Source organism: Tachysurus vachellii, chromosome 13 (assembly GCF_030014155.1).
Source record: "Tachysurus vachellii isolate PV-2020 chromosome 13, HZAU_Pvac_v1, whole genome shotgun sequence".
Classification (NCBI taxonomy): domain Eukaryota; kingdom Metazoa; phylum Chordata; class Actinopteri; order Siluriformes; family Bagridae; genus Tachysurus; species Tachysurus vachellii.
In genome coordinates this window covers 24,336,469-24,363,899 of record NC_083472.1, presented here as the reverse complement: position 1 = coordinate 24,363,899, position 27,431 = coordinate 24,336,469, and the positions used below count along the sequence as shown (strand labels likewise).

At 39.1% G+C, this 27,431-nt stretch overlaps 4 protein-coding genes across 5 annotated transcripts in view; 3 read left to right on the top strand and 1 right to left on the bottom strand.

Moving 5' to 3' along the window:
- Positions 1 to 5,438: 5,438 nt before the first annotated feature.
- Positions 5,439 to 10,235, top strand: gar1 (GAR1 homolog, ribonucleoprotein). The gene is made up of 7 exons (XM_060885066.1): positions 5,439 to 5,554; positions 7,536 to 7,737; positions 7,875 to 8,029; positions 8,141 to 8,200; positions 8,660 to 8,774; positions 8,873 to 9,007; positions 9,843 to 10,235. Exons 2-7 carry the CDS (start codon positions 7,551 to 7,553, stop codon positions 9,851 to 9,853), a joined length of 663 nt encoding a protein of 220 aa, XP_060741049.1. The 5' UTR covers positions 5,439 to 5,554; positions 7,536 to 7,550; the 3' UTR covers positions 9,854 to 10,235.
- A 3,959-nt stretch (positions 10,236 to 14,194) lies between these two features.
- On the top strand, positions 14,195 to 19,284 carry adh5 (alcohol dehydrogenase 5). Its single transcript, XM_060884562.1, has 9 exons — positions 14,195 to 14,255; positions 14,803 to 14,904; positions 16,165 to 16,306; positions 17,096 to 17,183; positions 17,657 to 17,876; positions 17,984 to 18,244; positions 18,356 to 18,491; positions 18,886 to 19,024; positions 19,113 to 19,284. The coding sequence occupies exons 1-9, from the start codon at positions 14,238 to 14,240 to the stop codon at positions 19,135 to 19,137; spliced, it is 1,131 nt and encodes a 376-aa protein (XP_060740545.1). The 5' UTR covers positions 14,195 to 14,237; the 3' UTR covers positions 19,138 to 19,284.
- Positions 19,285 to 20,010: 726 nt separating this feature from the next.
- eif4ea (eukaryotic translation initiation factor 4ea) lies at positions 20,011 to 24,704 on the top strand. Of its 2 annotated transcripts, XM_060884564.1 has the most exons (8): positions 20,011 to 20,122; positions 20,955 to 21,058; positions 21,803 to 21,898; positions 22,391 to 22,454; positions 22,666 to 22,779; positions 22,857 to 22,996; positions 23,107 to 23,221; positions 24,008 to 24,704. In XM_060884564.1, exons 1-7 carry the CDS (start codon positions 20,105 to 20,107, stop codon positions 23,219 to 23,221), a joined length of 651 nt encoding a protein of 216 aa, XP_060740547.1. In that variant the 5' UTR covers positions 20,011 to 20,104; the 3' UTR covers positions 24,008 to 24,704. The 2 variants fall into 2 exon arrangements, with proteins under 2 accessions (XP_060740547.1, XP_060740548.1); XM_060884565.1 differs by lacking the exon at positions 21,803 to 21,898.
- A 2,019-nt stretch (positions 24,705 to 26,723) lies between these two features.
- The window catches only part of adra1bb (adrenoceptor alpha 1Bb), an 8,730-nt gene continuing 8,022 nt past the window's right edge, over positions 26,724 to 27,431 (bottom strand). The window contains exon 2 of the mRNA XM_060884561.1: positions 26,724 to 27,431. This exon is cut by the window's right edge and continues 74 nt beyond it. Coding sequence (XP_060740544.1) covers positions 26,982 to 27,431 — 450 coding nt within the window. The 3' untranslated portion in view covers positions 26,724 to 26,981.

The following is a 27,431-nucleotide window of genomic DNA, read 5'->3' as shown; positions in this document are numbered from 1 at the left end:
CACTAAGACATGTAGAGGCCACACCTCCTTCACTAAGACATGTAGAGGCCACACCTCCTTCACTAAGACATTTAGAGGCCACACCTCCTTCAGTAAGCCATGTAGAGGCCACACCTCCTTCACTAAGACATGTAGAGGCCACACCTCCTTCACTAAGACATGTAGAGGCCACACCTCCTTCACTAAGACATTTAGAGGCCACACCTCCTTCAGTAAGAGATGTAGAGGCAACACCTCCTTCACTAAGACATGTAGAGGCCACACCCCCTTCACTAAGACATGTAGAAGCCACACCTCCTTCACTAAGACTGATAGACACATAGGCCATGCCTCCTTCACTGAGACTGATAGACACATAGGCCACACCTCCTTTACTGAGACTGAAAGACACATAGGCCACGCCTCCTTCATTGAGACTGATAGACACATAAGCCATGCCTCCTTCACTGAGACTGATAGACACATAGGCCACACCTCCTTTACTGAGACTGAAAGACACATAGGCCACGCCTCCTTCATTGAGACTGATAGACACATAAGCCACACCTCCTTCACTGAGACTGATAGACACACAGGCCACACCTTTAATGAGACTGATAGACACACAGGCCACACCTCCTTTACTGAGACTGATAGACACACAGGCCACACCTTTAATGAGACTGATAGACACACAGGCCACACCTCCTTTACTGAGACTGATAGACACACAGGCCACACCTCCTTAAATGAGACTGATAGACACATAGGCCACGCCTCCTTCACTGAGACTGATAGACACATAAGCCACGCCTCCTTCACTGAGACTGATAGACACATAGGCCACGCCTCCTTCACTGAGACTGATAAACACATAGGCCACACCTCTTTCACTGAGACTGGCAGATGTAGAAGCCACACCTCCTTTCCTGAGACTGGCAGATGTAGAAGCCACACCTCCTTCACTGAGACTGACACACAGGCCACGCCTCCTGCATCATTTATGTGCAAATGAATGTTGCTATGTATTTCATTCTCCCTCTCTTCTCTCTTCTCTCTTCTCTCTTCTCTCTTCTCTCGCCCTGAGACTGAACAGACGTGAAGTCACACTCCAGACACTGCTGTGATTTTGACTAAATTGCATCTGCGCCATCAAAGGAAGGCAAACTGGAATCTGTCTCTTCTTCGCCCTTTTATTTCCCTCGTCATTTACTGAAACGTTTCATACAAAGACGCCATGCAATGTGACTCTAACTAACCATCAGAAGTCCTGCTGATGTGAATTCCCTTACACTGTCAGGCAGTGTATTCACACAAACACACACACACACACACACACCAATCTGGAGGCCTCGTCACCTACTGTTTGTGAATAGAAACACTGTTGACAATGACGGCAGAGCGAGACGTCTCGAGTCAGAAATCAGCAGTGCTTACGACTGCCACCCTTTCCTTTCTTCTACATGCTATTTTATATAAAGGTTGTAAGCGTCCTATATAGTGCACTAGATCCAATATTAAAGCTTTAAGGTCCCTATATAGTGCACTAGATCCAATATTAAAGCTTTAAGGTCCCTATATAGTGCACTAGATCCAATATTAAAGCTTTAAGGTCCCTATATAGTGCACTAGATCCAATATTAAAGCTTTAAGGTCCCTATATAGTGCACTAGATCCAATATTAAAGCTTTAAGCTCCCTATATAGTGCACTAGATCCAATATTAAAGCTTTAAGCTCCCTATATAGTGCACTAGATCCAATATTAAAGCTTTAAGGTCCCTATATAGTGCACTAGATCCAATATTAAAGCTTTAAGCTCCCTATATAGTGCACTAGATCCAAATTTAAAGCTTTAAGCTCCCTATATAGTGCACTAGATCCAATATTAAAGCTTTAAGCTCCCTATATAGTGCACTAGATCCAATATTAAAGCTTTAAGCTCCCTATATAGTGCACTAGATCCAATATTAAAGCTTTAAGGTCCCTATATAGTGCACTAGATCCAATATTAAAGCTTTACACATTCTTCTATAGTGTACTAGACTTAATATTAAAGCTTTAAGCTCCATATATAGTGCACTAGATTTAATATTAAAGCTTTAAGCTCCATATATAGTGCACTAGATCCAATATTAAAGCCTTAAGCTCCCTATATAGTGCACTAGATTTAATATTAAAGCTTTAAGCTCCCTATATAGTGCACTAGATTTAATATTAAATGTAATATTAAAGCTTTAAGCTCCCTATATAGTGCACTAGATTTAATATTAAATGTAATATTAAAGCTTTAAGCTCCCTATATAGTGCACTAGATCCTGTTTTAAAGCATTACTCTCTACATGTAGTGAACTAGATACATAAATTCTCTTTTCTCATGCAAGCAAAAAAAAACAAGCACACAAACAAGACTTTTCTGTCTAATGAGCTACTCAGCAGTGTGTGTGTGTGTGTGTGTGTGTGTGTGTGTGTGTGTGTTATTACGTGACAGAGGAAATGTACTTACACCAGCAAGGGAATTTTTAATGCTATGTGGATTTGTAACGTGGTGGAAGTACAGAAGAGCGAGTATTAGAACCTAATCGATAATTCATTTACTTTCAGCAGTCAGCAGCAATTAACAGGCTTTTTCCCCTCATTATATTCTCAGAGGCCACGCTGCCTCTTTTACCCCTAATCTGACTGACCGTCGTGACAATTACGGATTAGTGAACACGGAAATCGATGCAGCACGTTGTAGGAGCGGCCCCGGAATCGCACGGGCCCTGGATCTGACTGATACACAGGTAAATAATCAGGATTTATTATCTGGAGCAGTAAAACATATGGATGATACACACTCACCCAGTGGTTTACACCAAACACACTGACCAGTGTGCTCCAAACACACTGACTGCTCTCACTACTGTCTTCTACACCTTTCCTTTGATTCTCACTGACACTCTCCTGACACACAAAACTCCCGTCACTTTTCTCCACCCACTCCAACCCACCTGTACTCGCTATTCACCTTTTTTCCACACTCCCCGTCACACTGGTTGTTTGACCCCAAATCCTCAAACCCCTGCACCTTCTTGACCTCAGCACCCTGTAACTTCACTGTTCCCTCCCTCTCATTAATACACATGTATACTGTCTTGCTATAACTGATTTTCATTCCTTTTCCTCTTCAAAATACTCCTTCCATCTTCTCTGCACACCCTCCTCACCTGTCAGTACCTTTCCATCTCTATCTTTAATCACCCTTATCTGTTGTACATCCTTCCCATCTCTATCTCGCTGTCTCTCTAATCTGTACAAGTCCTTCTCACCTTCCCTCGTGTCTAACCTGTCATACAACTCGTCGTATGCTTTTGGCCTTTGCCACGTCCCTCTTCACTCTGTGCTGCGCGTCCTTGTAATCCTGTCTACTTTCTTCAGTCCTTTCTACGTCCCACTTCTTTTTAGTTAGCCTCTTCCACTGAATGCTGTCCTGTACGTCCTCGTTCCACCACCATGTTTCCTTATCTTCATTTCTCCTTCCATATGACACACCTTGCACCCTCCTACCTGTCTCCCTGATCCCTTCTTCTGTAGTTTCCCAGTCATCTGGAAGCTCTTCCTGAACCCAAAGCCTGTCTCATCTTCTGTCTTAATTCCTCACAACATTCTTACTTTCTCAACTTCCACCACTTGGCCTTCTTTTCTATCATCCCTCTCTTCTTCTTGATGAACCGATGACCGTGTCTGACACTCTTTAACCTCTATAACATTCCTCACAAACTCCTCACTCCTACCCCATTTCACTTCCTATCCACGCCATAATAAAAACAGTTTGTATCCCCCTCCGATACTAGTGCATTTGCTCCCTACCTGGTTTCCTGCACACAGTACATCTACCTTCTCTCCATCATGTCCACCAGCTCTCTACCTTTCCCTGTCATTGTACCAACATTAAGAATCTCTATTCTCAGACCTCTACTCCTGCCTTTCCTCTTCTCTCTCTGTCTACGATCCCTTCTCACTCTTCTCCCAACAGTCCAATTTCCACCAGTACCTTATAGGTCAATAGTGCTGATGACGGTCATTGTTACCCCGGGCCTTGACTTATCTGGAATGGAATTTGCAGTGACGACTTGCATGTTTAAATTTGGCATGTTGAAGCCCTTCCTGACGCAACCCTAACTGTTTATCCGAGCTTAGGAACGGTGCAGAAGTTGCTGGCTTGCAACCCTGTGGCTAGATTAAATATATATAATTACATACACACACACATATATATGTATACGTACACACACGGATTATTATTATAAACATAATTTTTTTTTTTTTATGCTCTTTCATCCTCCATAGAAAATGTTGTGCCAGAACAGAGCACTTCGACTGTGTATTTGGTCTATTTTTAATCCAGTTTTACTGCTGATTTTTTATTTTTTATTTTTTGAAGACTCGAGCTGTCTCTGAGAGGAGCGTAATCAGTAAGCACCAGGCCACCCACAGCCTGCAACTTCCCCCCAAAGGGAGCGATATTTCGAGTCCGACTTCCACAGCTAGGATTTAGTGAACTCCATTTAGCCTTAGTCATGGAGTGTGGATTTATCCTCTAAAAGGCTGAAGGGGAACAATGAAAGCACATGAAGGTATCTGTGGTGCTGGATATATAACACAGGATAATAACCTGCAGCAGGCAGTGCTACTACCCTTAGTGTTCTGGTCTCTCTCTCTCTCTCTCTCTCTCTCTCTCTCTCTGTACATTTTTGTGTATTTGTTCTACACACTGCTGCTCTCGTGTTCCCACGCACTATGCTGACAGTTGCCAGAGGCGTTAAGGGAAAGCTGGAGAAAAAAAAAATAATAGGGAAGCAGTAGTAGAAGAGGAAGATCAGAGGAAGAGGAAGGAGCTCGGCTGCTATTTACAGATACGGCCTCCCCCATGCGCGGACCCCGCAGAGCCGAGCAACCCCTGATCAGAATCCAAATGTGGCTCCAGCAGCTGCTTCATCCCATGAGAAGAAGCAGATGAAACCTTCATGATAAACTTTACGCTGTTGTGGATATTTACTGCCCCCTACTGGTTCTGCAAAAAGCCAGGCACAAAGCATTAGCGTAAGCTAGGCGCGTCTACAAGGCCGCCATCTTGAGTAGGTCAACTTGACCTCATTGAGTTAAACTTGTACTTGGTGAAGATGAAGGAATGAGAAAATTCTCTGTAGTTTTACTCCAACATCAAAAAGAAAAATATATATGTATATTTGTCATATGCACACAATATATGTTAATAAATCATATAATATAATATATGTTAATAAATAATATAGGTCTAAAAACACTTTATTTTAATCCTATAATATCGTGATAACATTTTTGATCTTATAACTTAAACTTTTCTATTTATGAGTCTTTAAATTTCAATCACAGAAAAAAGAAAGAAAAAAAAAAAGAAACTTGGTTTTAACGACAGCAACTGAGCTGACTTACGGCAGTTGGGTCGTTTTTCGACAGCTACTCATTTCCGGCATGGCCGCGTGTGTTCCCCAGCAGCGTGTAAACTGAAGGCAGTTTTGAGTCCAATAGAATAAGCAGCAGTTTATTTATTAGGTTTGTATTCATATTTTTTCCTTGTTCTCTAATTGATCTCTTTATTTCAGCTTCCGGTCGATTGCGTTAGAGTTTTAGAGACGTGTAAAAAGTAGTAAAAACTTTGTCCAATGCTAGTTGGCTAAATGTCTAGCATGAGAACATGAGGAGGTTATTGTAGAGATGTTAATGTTATTGTAGAGATGTTAATGTTATTGTAGAGATGTTAATGTTATTGTAGAGATGTTAATGTTATTGTAGAGAACCTGACGAGGTTATTGTAGAGAACCTGACGAGGTTATTGTAGAGAACCTGACGAGGTTATTGTAGAGAACCTGACGAGGTTATTGTAGAGAAGTTAATGCTATTGTAGAGAACCTGACGAGGTTATTGTAGAGAACCTGACGAGGTTATTGTAGAGAACCTGACGAGGTTATTGTAGAGAACCTGACGAGGTTATTGTAGAGATGTTAATGTTATTGTAGAGAACCTGACGAGGTTATTGTAGAGAACCCGACGAGGTTATTGTAGAGATGTTAATGTTATTGTAGAGAACCTGACGAGGTTATTGTAGAGATGTTAATGTTATTGTAGAGAACCTGACGAGGTTATTGTAGAGAACCTGACGAGGTTATTGTAGAGAACCTGACGAGGTTATTGTAGAGATGTTAATGTTATTGTAGAGAACCTGACGAGGTTATTGTAGAGAACCTGACGAGGTTATTGTAGAGATGTTAATGTTATTGTAGAGACCCTGATGAGGTTATTGTAGAGATGTTAATGTTATTGTAGAGACCCTGATGAGGTTATTGTAGAGATGTTAATGTTATTGTAGAGAACCCGACGAGGTTATTGTAGAGATGTTAATGTTATTGTAGAGACCCTGACGAGGTTATTGTAGAGAACCTGACGAGGTTATTGTAGAGATGTTAATGTTATTGTAGAGAACCTGACGAGGTTATTGTAGAGAACCCGACGAGGTTATTGTAGAGATGTTAATGTTATTGTAGAGAACCTGACGAGGTTATTGTAGAGATGTTAATGTTATTGTAGAGAACCTGACGAGGTTATTGTAGAGAACCTGACGAGGTTATTGTAGAGAACCTGACGAGGTTATTGTAGAGATGTTAATGTTATTGTAGAGAACCTGACGAGGTTATTGTAGAGAACCTGACGAGGTTATTGTAGAGATGTTAATGTTATTGTAGAGACCCTGATGAGGTTATTGTAGAGATGTTAATGTTATTGTAGAGACCCTGATGAGGTTATTGTAGAGATGTTAATGTTATTGTAGAGAACCCGACGAGGTTATTGTAGAGATGTTAATGTTATTGTAGAGACCCTGACGAGGTTATTGTAGAGAACCTGACGAGGTTATTGTAGAGATGTTAATGTTATTGTAGAGACCCTGACGAGGTTATTGTAGAGAACCTGACGAGGTTATTGTAGAGAACCCGACGAGGTTATTGTAGAGATGTTAATGTTATTGTAGAGACCCTGACGAGGTTATTGTAGAGAACCTGACGAGGTTATTGTAGAGACCCTGACGAGGTTATTGTAGAGACCCTGACGAGGTTATTGTAGAGACCCTGACGAGGTTATTGTAGAGAACCTGACGAGGATATTGTTGTTGTTGTGTAGGTTTTCATTTGTTATGTTTACATATTTACATTTACAGCATTTAACAGACTCCTTTACCCAGAGCGGCATACATTTTTATCTCATTTTTATACAACTGAGCAATTGAGGGTTAAGGGCCTCGATCAGGGGCCCAACAGTGGTGGCTTGGTGGATGTAGGACTTGAACTCACAACCCAACACCTTAACCACTAGGCTACCACGTCCTACATATTACACACGTTTTGTTATTGTGTAATTATTGTTGCCTTTATTTGATCTGTAATTTGACTGTTTATCTACACATCATTATCTCTGCTGAACAGGACAACATCTGGGCACCGAACACCTTCATGTGCTCTGTTTTCATGTCTGTGTCAATCAGGTCTGTTACTTGAAGATGTCTTTTCGCGGAGGAGGTGGAAGAGGAGGCCGAGGAGGAGGAGGATTCAGTAGAGGAGGAAGAGGAGGAGGAGGATTTGGAGGAAGAGGAGGAGGAGGAGGATTTGGAGGAAGAGGAGGAGGATTTGGAGGAAGAGGAGGATTTAACAGACAGCAGGATTATGGACCTCCAGAACATGTTGTCGGTATGATGCTTGAGGTTTCAGTTCACTTTGTTTGTGTGATTTTATGCAACAATGACGCACTTGTGCTGCTGGTTTGTGTTGTGATGTAGGTTTGTGTGTGTGTGTGTGTGTGTGTGTGTGTGTGTGTGTGTGTGCAGCACTGGGAGAGTTCATGCACCCGTGTGAGGACGACATTGTGTGTAAGTGTGTGACGGAGGAAAACAAGGTGCCCTACTTCAACGCTCCGGTGTATCTAGAGAACAAGGAGCAGATCGGCAAAGTGGACGAGATCTTCGGCCAGCTCAGAGACTTTGTATCCTTTGTATATTATTTTATTTCTTGTCCACATTAATCCACACCTGAGCTTCTTTAACTTCTTTAGTGTTGTGACGTTTCTCACGATGTTCCTTAATTACCGCTGCAGTATTTTTCAGTCAAACTGTCACAAAACATGAAGGCCTCGTCGTTCAAGAAATTACAGAAGGTGTGTAGATGTGAATTGATGATTTTGTTTGTTATTAATATTAATTCTAAGAGCAACCTAAGTCACTAGGCCTAAACAAGAAGTATAGCGTTTTTATTTGATTACGTTTTCCTGAATATACGCTGAAGAAAACATTTGGGGGAAATTCAGTAAGAATTCAGTACTATTGGTGCCCTTGTGTCAGGTTTGCTCAGATTTTCACAAAATGATCTCTCTTAATTAACCGTGGGAGGTTTTTAAACATTCCCTACCCTCTTTTACCGGGGGTGCCAATAATTTTGTAGCAGGTTAGTTATATAAAATTAAATAAGAAATCCACTTACCTCTGTGTTTATATGTATGCATGTACATTTCATGTAACTTTGCATGTTTTGCAGCTCATTTTTCTGTATTTTTATACATTTTTATAAGAGTTTAAATTCTGCTTCACTTCATCTTAATGTTCTTGTGTTTTTTTAGTTCTATGTCGACCCTGCGAAGCTGCTGCCGCTTCAGAGATTCCTCCCGAGACCCCCGGGTGAGAAAGGACCACCACGAGGAGGCAGAGGGGGAGGACGAGGGGGAGGACGAGGAGGTATGAACACACACACACAAATATCTTGGGAATTTAGGGATATAGAGAACTGAGATATTATGCAGGAGTGTGTGAGGGAATGATGACTGTGTGTGTAGGTGGGTTCCGAGGGGGCCGAGGTGGTGGTGGTGGTCGCGGAGGAGGATTTGGCGGAGGTCGAGGTGGAGGGTTCAGAGGTGGACGAGGAGGAGGAGGAAGAGGAGGAGGATTTGGAGGAGGCCGTGGATTCAGAGGTGAGTGATGCTCTGTGGATCGACCTGCAAAATATGACCTTGTACTATCAAAATATAAATAAATAAATAACTTATTTAACTACAGGATTTTGTGATGTTAGATATCGTTGCTTTATTATAATACATTCGCAAACACTTCCCAGGAAGCCAATGATATGGTGTTAATAAACAATCTTGAAAATTTTAAAAATGATTAAAAATATGTGTATATATTTATCCTTTGCAGTGTTGAATATGATTTATTAATTTTTATATTTATATATATAAATATACGTATAGGTATATACGTGTGTGTATGTATGTGTATATATATGTGTATATATATATACATATATATATACTGTAGTAAACATTCATATTTATATTATTTATATATTCTTTTTTTTATTAAATTTATTTACTGTAAGTAGTGATTTATTAAACAATGCATGATTTTGATAATGTAATATTTAGCCTTTTTTTAATGTTTAAATAATTATTTAAAGTGTATTTGTTTACTGAAGTTCCACATGAAATTATTTCACACATTATATTAAGAAAAAAATTATGTAGGCGTTTAAATCTTGTATAAATGTTACCCTAATAATAATAATTATTTAAATTATGAAAATCTGTAGTTTATAAATATACAGAACACGACCAACACACACACACACACACACACCCCAACTGAAATGTGACATACGGCAGCAACGTATATATGTTGAAATCTATCGTGTGGTACTCACACTGTAACCATGATGACAACCATTTTAGACTTAGTTAGTATCAGCTTAACTAAACTCGCTTACGTCTAAAATAAATGAAGATGTAAACATGGCCTTTCTTTCTCTAGGTGGAAGATGATGGAGAGCGATGCGCTGACTTTACTCCTGCCTCAGAGGAAACCTTCAGCCCGAGACGCCACGGACGGACGATCGCTTTCCTCGCTCTTCCACACGCTGCCGTTTCTATCCGAAAGTTTTTTATTTTTAGTTCTGTTTTAACGTGTACATCTTCACTGGTGCGATTGACGCCAAATGTCCGTAACCGACGTCGAGTGTTGTCTCGACCTCGGTATGTTTCTCCTGTGCTGGTTGAATCAGGAATCGGTGACCATCAACATCACACTTTTTGGATGTAACTTGAAAACATTCATAATTTTGTTATTGCAGAGATATGAATGGATCTGAATTGTACAATATCCGTGCTAGCATGCTAGGGCTAAATAAAATCTATCTTGTTTGTACATGTTTTGTCTGTGTTTTTTATAGATTTATTATTATTTTGCTTCTAGTAGTCAAGACTATATAAAGAAGACATGGACTTTCTCTATAGTTGTATATTTTAACACATTGTTAGCGAGCTAGCAAACAAGACATCCTAACATAACTGCTCTAAATTATAGTAATGTCCATAAAACATTTTTTAAAGGATTATTCATTTATATTCATGAATAATTTGTCATTGCTAAAGCTAGCAACCTAGCTAACATGGGCTGGCAGGATTTCTGAATCATATTAATAAATGATCAGAAATATTTACTGATAACTTTAGCCAGATAGCTGAGGAAATAACTTGACAATTCTAAGGATTTCTTTTTAATTTATGATTCATCAGCTATCTGACAGGATCTGAAATATATTTCCATAAATTATATTTGTCAATGCTAATGCCTAACATGTCTAGCTAACACGAGGTAACCTAATGGGAATTCTGAGAAGATTTTACCTCAGTTTAACTTAATTAATGGTTAAAATCTTTAGTATTATTTTTCATTACAATAGCTAATGTACTAACTTGCCATTTTTTTTATTTATATTCATGAATTATATTATTCAAAGCTGAAGAGAGCTGTTAAGTTAATATAAGCTAACAGGATTTTAAGTCATTAATAAATATTCAAATTTTTAGCCAGCTAGCTTAGCTCAGCTAATGTGGCAGGAATATTGAAAGGATTTTTTTAAAGCATGTAATTACCCGTGGATTGTTTTGCCATTGCTAAAGCCTGATATGTATCTAGCATGTCCTAACCTGGCAGAAATACTGAAAGGATTTTGACTCTAATAAGTGGTTACATTTTTTACTGATAGCATTAGCTGGCTATAGCTTTATCAGCATGTTCTAACTTGAAAGGATTGTTTTATTTATATTTACGAATGATATTCAATACTATAGCAATATTATTTATTATTTAGTGCATATATACAGTATATTTCTATTGTTGTAGCTAGCTAGCTTTCTACATAACATCAACTGACAGGATATCTAAGAGGATTGTGTCACATCAATAAACATTAATAAACTTTCCTACTAACTAAAATGTGCTAACCTGACATAGAGGGTTTCATATTCATGTGCATTAATAATAATGGTCTTCAGTGCTAAAGCTAGCCTCCTAGCCTACATGAACTGACAGGATTTCTCAGACGATATAAAGTCGTATACATCGTTCACATTTAATCTTTACTGCTAATGCTAGCTTCATTTTTTTAAGGACCTATTGTCAGGCCCTTGTATATATTATATATAAGCCCAAAGACGTGTGAATCAAACAGACAAATCTGTTGTCCGGCAATAGCAACTTTTATAATGCTAAAGCGACGTGTTTGTACATTTTTGTGTAAGCATTATTAAATATTGTCCACTTCTTAGCGTTTTATGGTAGGTATGATACTCCTCCAGCTGTGGAAAGATATCCAGCTGTTAATTTGGCAATCCTTTCAAGATGCTGGTGGAAATTAGTATTATTTTTTCTATAAGGTACCAAGCAAATGAAGTGATTTAGCATGTGGTGGATGTGGTAGCTTAGCGGTTTAGGTGTTGAACTATTGATCAGAAGGTTGTGAGCTTGTCTCCCAGGTTTACCAAGCTGCCGCTGCTTGGTAAGGCCCTTAACCCTCAGTTGTATAAAACTGTGAGTCAGTCTGGATAAGGGTGTCTGTAGAACATTTAGCTTTGTATAACTGCTTGATTAAATAAATTTTTAACACTTCAGCAAATTTTAAATATCCTTATATAAATTGTATTGAGTACTAAAATATCTCATGTTATGCAAGTCTGCCCTGTGGTAGTAGAAACATGATAAACACACAGCATTGGTTTCACAAGCTCTCAGATCATCGCATATGTAAACGGCAGCCAGTGTGATCTCTGCAAAAATCACTATTTCAAATCAAATATTTAGCAGAGCTTTAGCCAACGGGACCTCTGATCTCGAAATCACCAATAGACCAATAAAAATCCTTCCTTCTCTCTTCTATGCATTACAATCTGTTGAGAAATAATTCACTTTGAAAGAATCGAATCAGATCATTCCTCTAAAAACGAGAAAGAAATTCAGACGTCTACAGAGTGAAAGACGCCAATAACAAGAAGAAGTGCTATAACATTGTAAATCTCATGTCACCTTTAACCCAGATCTGTTAGACCAACTGACCTTATGGACTTTGGAAAAATGCCCTGAGAGGCTTGAAATGCCCAGTGTGGATTTTAAAGACATGCTGCTTGCAGTTATATTCAGTTTCTTCTATTTCTATCTAGAGTTATATAGAGTAACTCTAACAAAGATTATCTTATGTCATGAATATTTTCTTGTGTCATCATATCTGTGTTAATTATTCACAGCAGCAGCTCTAATACGTTATTGTTTCTATAGTAGCAGCTTGAACAGGAGGAGCTTGTATGGTCGACGCTCTGTTGTAGGAAATGATTAAGCTTCATGTTGGTAACAGTGACTCTGCTTTATCACACCATTCTGTCCTTGATTATTCACCCATAAAATTACAGTGTTTTATTCCTTTATACCCGATATATACTGTATATGCCGGAAGATAAGTGTCACCATTTCCCTTTATAATAATATTTCAAAAATCTACATAAAAGCCGGGGGTCACGGTGTCTTAGTGGTTAGCACGTTCGCCTCACACCTCCAGGGTTGGGGGTTCGATTCCCGCCTCCACCTTGTGTGTGTGGAGTTTGCATGTTCTCCCCGTGCCTCGGGGGTTTCCTCCGGGTACTCCGGTTTCCTCCCCTGTTCCAAAGACATGCATGGTAGGTTGATTGGCATCTCTGGAAAATTGTCCGTAGTGTGTGATTGCGTGAGTGAATGAGAGTGTGTGTGTGCCCTGTGATGGGTTGGCACTCCGTCCAGGGTGTATCCTGCCTTGATGCCCAATGACGCCTGAGATAGGCACAGGCTCCCCGAGATCCTTTTTATGTAGTTTTTGTAGCTAAAGGTTCTATGTAGTGTTTGTCATTTAGAAAAGGGGTGTGCAGGCTCAGTGGTTAAAGTGTTGGACTACCAATCGGAAGGTTGTGAGTTCAAATCCCAGATCCACCAAGCTGTCCCTGCTGGGCCCCTGAGCAAGGCCCTTAGTCTTTAGTTGTATAAAAAGTGAGATATTCTTTAACTCACTCTTGATGATGATTGCTAAATGCCATAAATGATCATGTAAACCCATTTGAATGGCCATGTACTCAGAAGCACTGTGACTCATGTCATCTTTTCAATGTTTAGACGCAGTAAAGACTGTTTATTTCACCAGAGAGCCGAAAAATGTTTTGTTTTTTTCCCCACATATCGTGAGAAACGGGGTCTCGTCTCCTCTCGACTGGTCCAGCTGTCTCACCGAACATCCATCTGTATGACATTAATGAATAAATATCAGGTGTGAGATGTAAATTTGTTAAAACCTTCCAACAACATATGAACTCTTTACTCTTTACTTGTGGCCTAATATGCAAATGAGGGCTTTTGATTGACAACTTGATTTGTTATAGTGTTTGCGCTTTAATATAAACTTCATATAAATTTAATAAATATTTTTTTGCTGTAATAAAATTAGTTTTGATGGTTTCGGAGGTACAAGACTGTATCATTAAATTTGTTTTTTTTATTTTTTAATTTTTTTATTTATTTAATATGAAGGAATGCTGTTTGTCTTAAATTATAAATTTCAATGTGAAAAATAAATAAAAATAAATAAAAAATTTATTTTAAAAAATAAAATAAAATAAACAAATAAATAAATAAAACAAATAAATTTGCTTGTTTGGGTGTTGACTATGAGTTCACGCCTTATTTCCGGTTTGCAGACCAATCATGTCTCACTGCGCTGCTGTAGCGATGAGAACAGAAACTCTTCTGTGATTGGAGGAAAAACAGCCTCAACCTCGTTTCTGATTGGTTGCAGCGGGAACGGTTCAGTTTTCTTAAGACACACCCCCTTTTATTGGTGAAAGCACAAACATGGAGACGGCTGGAAAAGTAAGTCAGGAATAAATGACGAATTTACGGCTAAAGTGTTGATTAATGTTGGATTTTAAGCCCTAGCGTGTTGCTAAAGCTCTATTCTGTGACCTATGTGTCCATTAATTCACTGTAAGGTTTAAGTTGCTTGTGTTTTTAACGTTTTCAGCTCTGAAACTTAAGTTTTAATGAAAGTGTGTGTCCTCGTGCACAGTGTGTGTCCTCGTGCACAGTGTGTGTCCTCGTGCACAGTGTGTGTCCTCGTGCACAGTGTGTGTCCTCGTGCACAGTGTGTGTCCTCGTGCACAGTGTGTGTCCTCGTGCACAGTGTGTGTCCTCGTGCAGGTCTTAACATACGGCCCTGTGGGATACCTAATCATTCATTACACATTGCATGGGGAAATTTAACCCTCAGATGACACGCAGTCACATTTTAACACGTCCATTACACTAATACATGTCTCATGGCTTTTTTATTTACTTATTAATTCATTTATGTACTTACTTATTTACTTCTTTATTTATTTACTTATTTCTTTCTTTATTTATTTATTAATTATTTCAGGTGATCAAGTGCAAGGCTGCAGTGGCCTGGGAAGCTGGAAAGCCTCTATCACTAGAGGAGGTGGAGGTGGCACCACCCAAAGCCCATGAAGTGAGAGTCAAGGTAAATATCATTCACTTCATTCAGTCAGAGCTTTAATGCAAGTAGAAAGTTTTATTGAGTTGCAGATATTTATCACGTTTTAGCTTAAGTTATAATCACTGATAATCAACTGATAATCACACCTGAGGATAGTCGCATGTGCATGCGTTGAAATGGAACAATAACAATAATACAAACAATAATACACCTTATTTATAGAGCACTTTTGTAAACATTGTGCACAACGTTCAAAATAAAATACAAAAAAGTGTAAACACAGATTTCACAGAGAATAAAATACTAAGCAATCAAATTTATATAACAAAACAATTTCATTCATTCATTCATTCATCTTCTACTGCTTATCCGAACTACCTCGGGTCACGGGGAGCCTGTGCCTACCTCAAGCGTCGCCCGATGACGCTTGAGGTAGGCACAGGCTCCCCGTGACCCGAGGTAGTTCGGATAAGCAGTAGAAGATGAGTGAATGAATGAATGAAATTGTTTTGTTATATAAATTTGTACCCATCGCAGGGCACACACACACACACACACACACACTCTCATTCACTCACACAATCACACACTACGGACAATTTTCCAGAGATGCCAATCAACCTACCATGCATGTCTTTGGACCGGGGGAGGAAACCGGAGTACCTGGAGGAAACCCCCGAGGCACGGGGAGAACATGCAAACTCCACACACACAAGGCGGAGGGGGGAAACGAACCCCCAACCCTGGAGGTGTGAGGCGAACGTGCTAACCACTAAGACACCGTGCCCCCAACAAAACAATTTGTTATAAATAATCCATTTTATATGATGTACTTCTGTATTATTTAATGCTTTAAAAATAACACAATCTTCCCTCATCTGTTTTTATTCTTTCTCTTCTTGAAATATATAACGTGGCTTGTGTTTTCTGAGAGACACTGTAAACTCCTCTGCTATGAAAATGTCAGAAAACTTAATGTACATCTTTACCTCTGACTGCTACGGAGCACAACAGACACTGGAGACTCCTTCCATAAACATCACTAAACAGTCTGTATATATGAACCTTCCACTGTGCAAGTCCCTGTGCATGAGCTGTAACTATGGAAACGATAACATATTAGAACAAGACTATTAATATAAATCGAACAATATTCTTTATGACCAATCAGCATCGAGACTTTGGCATCACTGTGGCGTAAGAGGACAATAATTTGTGTGTACGAGGGGAGAAAATGGTAATTAGTTAAGCCGAGTTAACGAGTCGTCGTTTTACGTGTTTCAGATCCACGCGACGGCCGTGTGTCACACCGACGCCTACACTCTGAGCGGCAGCGACCCCGAGGGTCTGTTTCCCGTCATCCTGGGCCACGAGGGCGCGGGAACCGTGGAGAGCGTCGGGGACGGAGTGACCAAGTTCAAACCAGGTAGCGACTTCTGAAAGAATCCTGGGATGGTCACTTTTAAGATGAGATTCTCTTTCACACTTCTTCTTTTTTATTATTTCAGATACACTGTTACCATAGCAACACTAGCTAGTATCTAGTTGTCTCTCTAGATTAGAATTATTATTATTATCCGTAATCGAGATGAAACAAGATTTAACGACGACTCGACTTAAAGGGAGACGTCACATCGCATACTAAAGAACCACCCAAAAATGCACACAACGATAAATTTAGTTACGTTTTCTGCAACGTCACAATGAAACATTTTTAATTGTCATAACTTGCTAAAAAGACTAACACACTGTTCTCCAGGATTGATTGTTTTTATTTATTATTGTTATCATTATTATTTTTTTTATTTGTCATCTGGTTGGTCAGGAGGTGGGACAACATAACAGTGTTGTCATGGATACACCGTGCATGCCACGTGAGCTGTGTCTCTTGAATTAGCTTTAAGGGAGGGTTTTGGGTTGGATAAACGTGTGAAAGCGCCGTGAGGAAGGTTAGTAGACTGATGTCGTTATGCAAATGGGACAGACGTGTCTAGAAAACACAAACACTAGTCAGATGGAATAAAACTCAGGAGTCACATTGTCTGATACGTCAATAAATCTTTTATTCAACATGCACTAAAAAACTGTCACGTAAGCAGTACACTGTACGTGTGATTTATTGTTGCAGCTATAACAATGTACCTGGATGAAACTGCTGTTTAAATATTTAACAGTGTTCTAATAATAGTGATGTGTATTTGTTGTCATTGTTTAGGAGACACTGTGATTCCTTTGTACATCCCACAGTGTGGAGAATGCAAGTTCTGCAAAAACCCCAAGACCAACTTGTGCCAGAAAATCAGGTTTGAATTGTTCTATTTATTAAGTATGAATATGTTGTTAAAACAAACAAACAAAAGACAGACACCACAGATGCTCACACTGCAGTCTGATTCTTCGTGACATTTTGCTGACTAGAATACTCAGACATTTGCATGCTCACTAGTACGAAGGGTTATTTGTTAAGGGAACTGCATGCATGTTTACTTTCCATGAGTCCATACAGCCTTCCTTCCATCCATCCAGTTCTATAACGTATCAGTACACATGTGCAGACTAGATGAACGTATCGTTACTTACCTCCTTGCATGCCAGACCTCCTGGACCCCCATGTATACATGCATCCCTGACTTCAGCTCATATTTGAATACATGTCTGCTTGCGTACTAGCTTAGGATTATTTGCATGTGTATGTACTCATCATCTTAGCCGTCCTGCACACACAATTAATCGCTCTTGCATACTTCTGTACTCTCTTTTATGCTTTGTGTCTCAGGGTGACCCAGGGACAGGGTCTGATGCCGGATAAGACGTCTAGGTTCACCTGTAAAGGTAAACCAGTCTTCCATTTCATGGGCACCAGCACGTTCAGCGAGTACACGGTGGTGGCCGATATCTCACTGGCCAAAGTGGACGAAGGCGCTCCGTTGGATAAAGTGTGTCTGCTCGGCTGTGGAATCTCGACAGGATACGGAGCTGCGCTGAACACGGCCAAGGTGCTGCAGCTTGTCTCGTTGGTTTTACTGAACAATCACATGCACAGTACACTACTGGAGGTTTACCTGTGTGTGTGTGTGTGTGTGTTGTCCTTCTCTCCCCTCAGGTAGAGCCCGGGTCTGTGTGTGCAGTGTTCGGTCTAGGAGCTGTCGGACTTGCCGCCGTCATGGGCTGTAAAGCCGCCGGAGCCTCCAGGATCATTGGCGTGGACATCAACTCTGAGAAATTTGAAATGTCCAAGAAATTTGGCGTCACTGAGTTTGTTAACCCGAAGGACCACAGCAAACCCATCCAGGAAGTGCTGATGGAGATGACGGACGGAGGAGTGGACTACAGCTTTGAGTGCATCGGCAACGTCTCCATTATGGTAAAGCAAGAGTAGAAAAGTAGTTAAAAAAAAAAGGTGCAGTATATTTAATATATTTGTGTAACTGTGTGTGTGTGTGCGTGCGTGCGTGTGTGTGTGTGTGTTGGACAGCGTGCCGCTCTGGAGGCATGTCATAAGGGCTGGGGGACGAGTGTGATCATCGGTGTGGCTGCAGCCGGTCAGGAGATCTCCACTCGTCCGTTCCAGCTCATCGTAGGACGCACGTGGAAGGGCACCGCGTTCGGAGGTGGGACATCAGCAGAGACCTCAACATTATAAGGGGTTAATCTGTTTGTGTCTGAATGACAGGTCTAAAAATGTTTAATAAATGTGGAGCACTCGAGAGGTGAGAGAAGAAAGCTTCATCTCTGTTGTGGAGAGATCTCTGGTTTGAAGACTTTCAAGCATTTAATACTTCATTTATTGTTTTTTGACATCAAAGTAAAAAGGTCAAAAGTAAAAGTCTCTCTTTATTCTCATTTGCGATGTTGGTGTGATTAGCATTGTTAGCATCATTAGTGTTATCAGAGTCATTGCAGCCATTGGTGTAATTGGTGTAAAATGGTATCATTGGTACGATTGGCATCAGACGTCTCCTGCGGATCATTTAATCCAAAGTCTCTGTGTTGAAATCTTCACAGGCTGGAAGAGCGTCGAGAGCGTCCCCAAACTGGTGGATGATTACATGAACAAGAAGCTGATGGTTGATGAGTTTGTGACTCACATGCTGCCTTTCGCTCAGATTAACGAAGCCTTCGACCTCATGCACGACGGAAAGAGGTTCAGCTCTACTTTTTAACTGAAGGTTTTACTCGGTTAAGTTAGTAAAAATTTCTCATCACCGTTTTCTCCTCTGTGCTTTCCACAGCATCCGAGCCGTCCTGACTTTCTGAAGAGCAGTTCATTAATTCATGTCTGACTAATTACTAAGCACTTAAAGTTCTGATCCTGATCCAGTGTTTGTTTGTTACACATGAAAATGGATGATAAAATGCGAACGTTTGTCTGATTTATTTAATAAAATTCACACCTGAAACTCACCTGTTGTGTTGGTTTTTGTTCATTAGTTAGTTTTCAGTATTCTTTAAAAAAAACAACGTTATTCAAATATAAAGTTCAGACAAGTCTTCTGTTCAGACTAATAAGGAACATAATATAATTTGTGTTATTATGCATGGCTTTTCTTTCAGGGTAAAAGGACAAACCTAAAATAAGTGGTGCATTTCTTTTTTCTTTTTAAATGAGTATGTTTATGTTTAGTAATGACTTAAAAAAAATAATATATATATATATATATATATATATATATATATATATATATATATATATATATATATATTAAATATGATATATTTTTCTTGCAAAACCACATGTATATATGGATGAATATTCCAATCTAGGCTAATTAAGTGATGATTAATTGATAAAAAAAAAAAGGTAATTAAAAAGAAAATGAATAATTGAATGTCATTTTTCATGTATTTAATTTAAATCTTATCTATTTCAGCTTAGACGTTTCTCTTCTTTTTACTTCTAATTAATGTAATATTAAATATATATTATATTAATATAAAACATTTTATTTATTTTCATTTTGTTCAGTTTTCTTTCCATTTAAATAATTTTTACATTTTTATATTATGCCTCGTTTTATTTTAATCGTTTAACTATTTAATATACTATTTAATTTACTATATAATAATAAAATAATGACATTTATTTTATTATTATTTGGTCACCTTGTTGATTTGAGACACACACACAGAGACACACACACTCACAGAGACACACACACACTCACAGAGACAGAGACACACACACACACACACACACACACACACACCACATCAGTGTCAGAAGATGGCGACTGCAGAACCGGTGAGAAAAACGTGTGAATTTAACACGTTTGTTTATGCTGTTAGAAGTAGGAGCAGCTCATATAAACACTGTGTGATGGAGCACAAGCGTGTCTCGTTAGGTGTTTGAGTGTTTTGGCTTAAATAACTAACTTAGTATTGATTAAGACGGAGTTAAACCTGTTAGCTGGATCACATTAAACTGCAAGATTTAGCTTTAGCTCGTTTAGCGCTTTAGCTTTAGCGCTTTAGCTCTTTAGCTTTAGCGCTTTAGCTCTTTAGCTTTAGCGCTTTAGCTCTTTAGCTTTAGCTCTTTAGCTAGTGGGCGGATAACTGACCAGTTGTGATGACTAAATGCGGGATTAGTTCTGTTAGTGGGGTTTTTCTGTAAATATATATAGTTAATTTTAACTTTAAGCCTTTGTTTACTCGCGTCATATAGCAGCTGTGTTTTATATTAATTAGCCACACTGTTAGCTAGCTCGTGTCAGGCTAATATTAGTTAATAGTTATATAAATTAGTTATATAAAGTATTTGAGTGAAATTTCTAAGCTGTGGTTTGATTGAATTCTGGATTATTTTGTGTGTTAGTTTGTTAACTAAAGTGTTAGATAAAGAATATAAAAACAAGTGGAGTTCTCGATTCTGATTGGTTGATGAAGTGAGGAATAAAACTTCGTGTTGTGACGTGAGAGGAAAATAATCAACGGCACCGAGGTGTGATGACCGGATCGTTTTCCTACAGATGTGTTTGTATTGTTTAGACACTGTACATACATTTCAGCACGTGTTTGTTTATTTGTTTGTTGTTTATTTGTTTGTTGTTTATTTGTTTGTTGTTTAATAATTGTAGGAAGTGACCCAGATTACATCGAATACAGAAGAAGAGCAGAACGAAGCTGCTGGCCAAGAAATTGTAAATCCTGAGGATTACATTAAACATCCACTACAGAACAGGTACAGAATCATCACAGGTGTTCAGTCCTGCCCTCAACACACACACACACACACACACACACACTCACTCACTCACTCTTCCCCATATTCTTTTCGTCTTCACATTTTCATTTTGTACTTGTCTTACTTTTCATTATTATTCCCTCTCCTCCTCCTTCCTCTTCCTCTTCTTCTTCATCCTCGATCTTTGCCTTTTATTTTTTCCATTCGCATCCAACTTCTCCCTCTTTTTTCTTTTCCTTCTTCTCCCTCTGATTCTTATTCTTAACCTTGACACTCTTCTCCTCCTCCTCCTTTTTAATTTTGTACTCTTCTTCTTTGTTTCTTCTTCTTTTCTTCTCATCCTCCATCTTTTCCTTCTCCTCCTTTTCCCTTCTTCATCTTCTTCTTCTTCTTCTTCTTCTTCTTCTTCTTCTTCTTCTTCTTCCCCTTCTTCAGACAGGATTAGATTTAGACACGTTGAGACCTACATTTAGACACGTTAGTAACTTTCTTTTCCTCCGTTGTTAGTTGTTGAGTCTTTATCTCCACAATGAATTGGTGCACATTGCACATTCTGTCTGGTTTCTCTTTCGTCTTCTTCTGTCGCTCTCGGTCTGTTTCTTTATGTGAATATTAATGAGGATCGAGACGGCCATCGCTCAAACACTGACAGTGACGTGATTAGAAAATCTAAAATTTAAACTTTTAAATCAAATGAAAGAAGAAGTGGTGATTAGTCGTGATGTGTTTTTTTTTCCCCAGATGGGCTCTATGGTTCTTTAAGAATGACAAAAGCAAAACCTGGCAAGCGAACCTGCGACTTATCTCAAAGTTTGACACAGTCGAAGACTTTTGGGCGTAAGTTACTTCACCTTAACGTTCTGTGTCGAATCTGTGCTAACGATCGTCCCTTTATCATCACTAACACCGTGATTAGTAGCCGAGCGGCTTCGAGTGACACGATGCCGTCATATCTGAGAGAGCGATAAGTTTGGGGCTTAAACGAAAGATCGTTATTAAAATCCATTTCCTAAAGAAATTAGTTTTAAAAACTACCAAGTGAGTACCAAGTAATCTTGTGACTGAATCTTCTGAAGAAAACACCTTCGCAGTTCGCTGCATGACGTCAGCGCCAAAAAAACCCCAACACTGTCTTTGGTGGCCATTTTTTTCTCTCCTCTCTTTGCATCTCAATCGTTAGACTTTTCTCTCAGAGGGGAAATGTGATTACAGAGCCACCAGGGGGCAGAATATGAAAAGATTATGTTCCTTACATCATCTCATTTCTTTATATGAATTAAAAATTCTGTTTGAAGAACAGCATTTTTTCGTCTTTTCTCATCTTCTCAGACTTTACAATCACATCCAGCTCTCGAGTAACTTAATGTCTGGATGTGATTACTCACTTTTTAAGGTAAGCTGTTTTATTGTTATGATCGATTTGATTTGTTTTACTCATTCACACTTATACACACTTGACGTGTCAAATAATAAGCGTATAAATGTCTACACGAAGATACGCGTCTGCGACATCAGCCTCGGAGCCCCAGGACACAAAGAGTGTGTGAACTGAAGTGTGTTTTTTTTTTTTTTGTTTTGTTTTATTTCTTCTCCCCTTCGAGCAGGACGGAATCGAGCCCATGTGGGAGGATGAGAGGAATAAACGTGGTGGACGCTGGCTCATCACTCTGACCAAACAGCAGCGCAGAGCAGATTTGGATCGCTTCTGGCTCGAGACGGTGTGTATCGTCGCTCTCAGATCCACTGATCGGTCAGGTTTTAGAAAAGCGTAACATGAAAAGCGTGTTTGTTTCAGCTCTTGTGTCTGGTGGGCGAAGCTTTTGACGATCACAGCGATGACGTGTGTGGCGCCGTCGTCAACATTCGAACGAAAGGAGACAAAATCGCAATATGGACGACGGACTACGAGAACAAAGACGCAATCGTACACATAGGGTGAGGACAATATGGAGCCTCAGAGAGTTACAGTTCAAGTTCAGGAATAATTTTTTATATTTAACTAAGATTTATATTTAATGTGTGTGTGTGTGTGTGTGAGATTCTAGGCGTGTGTATAAGGAAAGGTTAGGCGTTCCACCTAAAGTCATCATCGGATACCAGTCACATGCAGATACGGCCACGAAGAGCGGCTCCACCACCAAGAACAAGTTTGTTGTCTGAGTACGTTTCTCTCTCTGTCTGTCTCTGTCTCTCTATGTCTCTCTGTCTCCCTCTCTCTGTCTCCCTCTCTCTGTCTCCCTCTTTCTGTCTCCCTCTTTCTGTCTCCCTCTTTCTGTCTCCCTCTTTCTGTCTCCCTCTCTCTGTCTCTCTCTCTCCCTCTTGCTCTCTCTCTCTCTCTCTGCCTCCCCCTCTCTGTCTCTGTCTCCCTCTCTCTCTGTCTGTCTCCCTCTCTCTCTGTCTGTCTCCCTCTCTCTCTGTCTGTCTCCCTCTCTCTCTGTCTGTCTCCCTCTCTCTCTGTCTGTCTCTCTCTCTCTCTCTCTCTCTCTCTCTCTCTCTCTCTCTCTCTCTCTCTGTCCCCCCACCACCACACTGATAACAGATTCTGGAATCTGATTGGTCAGAAGGAGTTGATTTATTTTCTATAACAGGTGCTCGTGCTTATACGAACGCTCTCGTTCTAATAAATTATCGTTGCAACTCCTCCTAAAGCAACAAGGACCCGTACGGAACAGTTTGTAGCTCAAGCAGGAACTCGCTTGTTCTGTAGTGTATTGTTGTACTGCACCAAGTAGAGTGTTGTTATATCACACACCCTATGTAGTGAGCCTATATAGTGTATAGGGAAGTGAAATATTAGTGACATATAAAAGGTTGTATGTGGATTTTTTATTTATTTTGAATTTGTTTGCAAGATATTAAAGTTTGGAATTTTTTAAAAAAAATTTTAAATACATTTTTTGGTGTTTTTTTTATTTTTTTATTTCTTTCTTTCTTTTTTTCCCCCAGAAACTGCAGCAATCCTGTTTAAGAAAAAAAAACCCAAACAAAATAAATTTTCATCTTAACAGCCGACTCGACGAAATCGGAGCGTTCTTGTTTCCAGGACGATGTGGAAAAATCTTCGGACATTTATTGAGACTATAAAAGCGGTGTACATCTTGTACACCTGTACGGTGTATAAACACCAGACCATGTGATTGTTTTTGTTTTTTTATATTTTCCCTTCTTTTTTTTATTTTTTATTTTATTTTATTTTCAATGTCATTATTCCGTACTATTAATTACGAACCGAGACTTAATCTCATCGTGTTGTGTTATTTTGAGTGTTCAATTAAAAAAAAGTGTTAATTTTTAAAAACACGTTACATTTAAGGCTCTTTTGAATACTACACTTTCAAGCTAATTTATTTCTGTGTTGTTTTTCTTCTCATTTACATTTTAGTTAATTTTAGAGTGATTATAATTTCGATGATGTGTTAAGACACATTGAGGGTTTTTTTGTTTACTTTCTTTAGTGTTGTACATCTCTGATTTTTTTTGTTGTTTTTGTTGTATGTTTTTTCATTTAATGATAAATGATTATAAAGAGTTTGAGAGTTCAGACAGCTCCTGATTCAAAGATTTACAGATAAAAGAAAAGAAAAATGATTATGAGGATCGTTTGAGACGAGTGTAAATAAATTTGTACAGTGAATTGTCTTAACTCCGTCTTTATAGACGTCATTTGTTGTAGCGGGTGGATTTTTTTCTCTCTCCACATTTATTATCATTGAAATGTAGTGATTTGAAGCTACACTAAGTTACAGTCATATTTATATATTTACATTTTTGGTATAGATGGGATTTATGTTCATAAAAATATGATCTCATGAACCTAAATAAATAAATATAAAAGATTAAAGTAGACGTTAAGCCGAGATGAGATTAGAGCTGCTGTGATCTCAGTCCTCTGAGTTTATCGTGTTTATTTATTTAATTTGAATTTTGGATTAAAAAACTGTAAATAATCTGCATTCATTTACAGGAATTCAATTATTCTGTGAATTCTACTAAAAATTCTGTGAGACTTTTTAATCAAATTAGATATAATTCATTTAATTAAAATGGCTAAATAGATCACAGAGAGAAATGAAATTAGAAATAAAATAGAAAAGATTTTATTACCTTTTTTTTATTTTTACTATTGTTGATTTCGACGTTGAATCGTTTACTTAACAAACGTTACGAGTACGTTCTAAGTATGTTCATAAATTTTCAGGTCAAAATTCTAAAATTGAAAATTCTAAAATTCTTGAGCTGGTTTTGGAGCACTAAGTAAAATAATCATCTTTTAGTTCTGATAAGTTTAGCCGAACCTTCATCGAAATTTACGTTGATGCTATATGATTAAAAAATTTCTGAATTTTACGAAATTTCTGGAAAATGAAATCGATTAAAAAAATAGAATTAAAATCTAATTCGAAAGACTAATCGATGAGGTGCTTGGTTTTATCTTTTACTTAATTTTTCTTTTCTTTATCCTTTTACATGTTTATCATTTGTTTAATTTTTAACTTTTTAGAAAGACTCAAATCTATATATTATACTATATATTTACATAGAAATAAAATTCCTTCTTCTTCTTTTTATTACTGAATTCCAGACAAACCCACACACGAGCGTCACCCTACATCGTTTATTCCAAACTATCTGCTAGAGTTCTCCACCTTGGAGTGAACATTATAGAACATTTCGGTAATTTTAGACACAATCACGCTTTAAAGATCGTCAGCTTCTCTTTTTAAAATTCAGAGAGAATCTTTAATCAGAGTTTTATGGCTCGGTTCAGGCGAGCTGGTCCTCCTCGAGTTGATTGTGTGATGATGGAGCTCAGTATTCAAAGAGGTTCTGAGAAGAGAAGCATGTGAGTGACCAAAATGAATCGGAACAAATTTCTCAAGTTTCTACATAAAGAGAAATCAAACATGATTCATGATTCGAAAGAAAAACCAAGTGATGTTTTTTATACACGGATTTTCGAGTTTAAATCACCGAATTATTTTAATTACACACCAATTTCATAAACATTTTATAGAATAATTGTTTAATCATGGCGGCACGGTGGCTTAGTGGATAGAACGTTTGCCTCACACCTCCAGGGTTGGGGGTTCGATTCCCACCTCCACCTTTTGTGTGTGGAGTTTGCATGTTCTCCCCGTGCCTCGGGGGTTTCCTCCGGGTACTCCGGTTTCCTCCCCCGGTCCAAAGACATGCATGGTAGGTTGATTGACATCTCTGGAAAATTGTCCGTAGTGTGTGATTGCGTGAGTGAATGAGAGTGTGTGTGTGCCCTGTGATGGGTTGGCACTCTGTCCAGGGTGTATCCTGTCTTGATGCCCGATGACGCCTGAGATAGGCACAGGCTCCCCGTGACCCGAGGTAGTTCAGATAAGCGGTAGAAAATGAATGAATTGTTTAATTAAGACTTCACTCATTGTTTATTTGCCATTTTGTACATTCAGCTTTGCCTTTTATGGAGTTTTGTGGGCGTGGCCCAACCAGGTAAACGCAGTCGGTGTGCTGATTGTCTTTGGCCAAAATTTGTACACGTGTCAGAAGGAAATCTGAGAGTTTTTGTAAATTTTGTAGGTGAGTTTGACCAAAACTATTTATATGCAACATTATTATGAAGGTAATAAATGACGAGAAAAGAACTGGCAAAGAAACGATCAGGTTATTCAGATTACTAATGAAGCAGAAGATGTATTAAGAAAACACAAATTATGTAGTTACAGTTAAACTGGTGGCCAGTCTGGTGCATATCAACTTCTGTATTAGCTTCTTGTGCTAACAGTAAAGAAGTTGACCTCAGACTGTGTAAATATCTCGGATGACTGACAAAGTTTGGGGAAAATAGAACATTTCATACATTTCTATCTTATTAAGTCCAATCTTTATAACTTTAGAATGACTTAAACACAGAGTTTATTAGTTGCTAGGTTTAAGAACAATGTTCTCTGCTGCTTGACTGATCTTTCGTCTCGCTGTTGGAGAACGTCTCTGCGTTTATGGGATTTATTTGTCCGTTGTCCTGCAGCGTGTCCTCCCTAACAGGCTCCAGAGGATGATCTGTTGTAACGCTCTCTGCAAAAACCGAGTTGTTCCTGCTCCGTGGGTGAAAGTGTCCATGGTCTGGGAACGGAAACGGACTCTTGCTGTGAAAGGCAGGACTGGGACATGGGCTGGAGAAGGACAGCGTCCTCTGGCTGCCATACACGTAGCTGCCAAAGTTCTCCATGGAGTCTCTGGAGTCTTTCCTGGTCTGGCAGGACGAGGTGCCGTGAGGCGGAAACGTCCTCCACACCGAGCCGCGCCTCCGACAGCGCAGGGTTCGAGCAAACGCCCTGCGGAACTCACGGCTGTAACACGGGTAGATGACGGGGTTCACGCA